Source organism: Octopus bimaculoides, chromosome 2 (genome assembly GCF_001194135.2).
Source record: "Octopus bimaculoides isolate UCB-OBI-ISO-001 chromosome 2, ASM119413v2, whole genome shotgun sequence".
NCBI lineage: Eukaryota > Metazoa > Mollusca > Cephalopoda > Octopoda > Octopodidae > Octopus > Octopus bimaculoides.
Window position 1 is genome coordinate 116,354,918 of NC_068982.1, and position 2,291 is coordinate 116,357,208.

At 34.7% G+C, this 2,291-nt stretch overlaps 1 protein-coding gene across 1 annotated transcript in view; it reads right to left on the reverse strand.

Annotated features, from left to right (window-relative positions):
- LOC106880924 (synaptic vesicular amine transporter) overlaps positions 1-2,291 on the reverse strand; it is a 70,209-nt gene that overhangs the window by 20,420 nt on the left and 47,498 nt on the right. Inside the window, exon 14 of the mRNA XM_052965872.1 lies at positions 956-1,075. Coding sequence (XP_052821832.1) covers positions 956-1,075 — 120 coding nt within the window. The remainder of the gene's footprint in view (positions 1-955; positions 1,076-2,291) is intronic.

The following is a 2,291-nucleotide window of genomic DNA, read 5'->3' on the forward strand; positions in this document are numbered from 1 at the left end:
TCAATACAAATGTATTAATACAAATGTATCAATTTCCACAGCATTCTGTTATGTCAATGTCATACTTACACGCTATGATATCGTTAAAGCTCGAGTCGTCATCACTGGTTTCATCTCTTCTACTCTGTCTGTCTGTCTGTTTGTCCATATCGGTACCTTGTTGTACCATTCTTATGAATTTATATATATATATATATATATCTGTAACATGCATGTACTTTGTATATTTATCTTTGATACTGAAAACAGAGTCTCATTAGATGTACATTTTAAATACTCAATATACCTTAATAGCAATCTGAATAAAACCGTTTTAACTGTCATTATGCATGTTCGCTTGTTTTGTCGGAATTTATATTTTTCGATGTATAAACGGAGTAAGAATACTGAAAGCATGTTACACTTACTATTCAGAGTTTCATGCTATCATCACCTGGATTCCATTACGCCGTTGCATTTTGAATTATCAATATCACACCAATATGTTATGTGAACATCACACTATCTTATTATATCAATATCACACTATTTTGTCAATACCACAGCATTCTGTTATGTCAATGTCATACTTACACGCTATGATATCGTTAAAGCTCGAGTCGCCATCACTGGTTTCATCTCTTCTACTCTGTCTGTCTGTCTGTTTGTCCATCTATCTCTGTCTGTCTGTCTCTCTCCCTCTCACTCTTCCTTTCACTTCTTATACACATACACATACAACTTCTCTCACACTTATTTATAAAAACAGCGAACAAAAAAGTGCAAAGCACTTGAAAGAAAGGAGGTAATATTGACTTTTCGACAGCGTGTCAGATAAAAAGACTGAGAAAAGTAAACTGTCCGAAAAAAAAAGTCAATATTTTTTTTCTTTTCCTTAACAGTGTAATACATTGATTTTGTATTCATTCGAAGAAATAAAAGTTATGATGTTAAAAACAAGTTAGAGAAGGCTTACCTAAAGCGTAGGCCAAGCAAACAGCAATTTGTGATATGGAATAAACTCCACCATACACCCCATTATGTCGTCTGTCCACCAATAGAGCCAAGAGAGGCATGAGAGCAGCATCAGTGATACCTATAAAGGAGAAGTAATTAAAACAAATATTTAGTTCTAAAGAAAATAATGACACTGAAGCATTTTCCAAGGATGTCTTCTTTATGAAGAAAATATTGTCAATTGGGTGATGAGAAATATTTTTTTATTTAATTGAAATTTTAGCCGTATAAAGAAAGTAAGTCATGAGCATTAATACAATTATTCTCAAAATAGGCAAGGGAGAAAACACTGGAAATGTCAATTGACAAAAAGAAAATGGCAAAATTTAGAGGGGGAGGGAATATGATCTTTAGTTGCTATGCTGAAACTCTGGACATGTTTCGGTATTAATTGTCCTCCTCAGTGACAACACACAGCTGCCACGACCTTATAACGATTACAAATGTTTTATGTGATTAGAAAATAGTTCATTTGTGTACAAAACTATCGCTGTCAATGACGTATATTCATTTGTGAAATTAATCCATTTCTCAACAAGATAAATACTGATGTATCTCCATAACAATACTTAGTAATGCACACACTTCGTAATCATACGAAACATGCGCTCAGACTGAAAATTTTGCAAAACCACTAACATTAATTACAAGAAGTATTACAAGCTAGTTATTTCAAAACTTGATGTCATAGCTTAAATGCAACAAACAAAATACCAAGATAAAGTATCTACGACAGGAACCAGATCAAAGGTCACATGAAAAATGACGATTTACAGTATCAGACTCATGAGCAGTTTATAAACTATCGAATTGAAGGTTATAATGCTGATATATATATATATACGTTTATATGCCTTATGTGCGTGTATTTGCGTATCTGTGCACTTATGTGTGCATTTATGTAAGCGCATATGTGTGTATACATGTATACGTATATAGATACAAGTATATATGTGTGTATGTATGAGCATGTATGTGTGTGCATCTCGTCTGGCCGTAAAGCCTTTTCTGTTTGTTTTCCTGTCTTGTTTTTTGTCCGCCACTACATTCCTCCATGGCTAGATTTAATTTGCGTATACAAATTTAATCTGCGATCCATGGGACGAGCCGTTTTAGCGATGCGTCCTGCCCAAGCTCGTCGAAACGCCGGTGTTAAAACGTGGGTGGCTGATGAAGAAGAATGTTCTCTATGTGGCTCGTGTGTTCTCGTCTACGTTTGTTTGCAATGTCCTGTACCCAGATATGCACCTATACATACAGGTGGATGTCGGTATGCACATACCTGTACGTATATA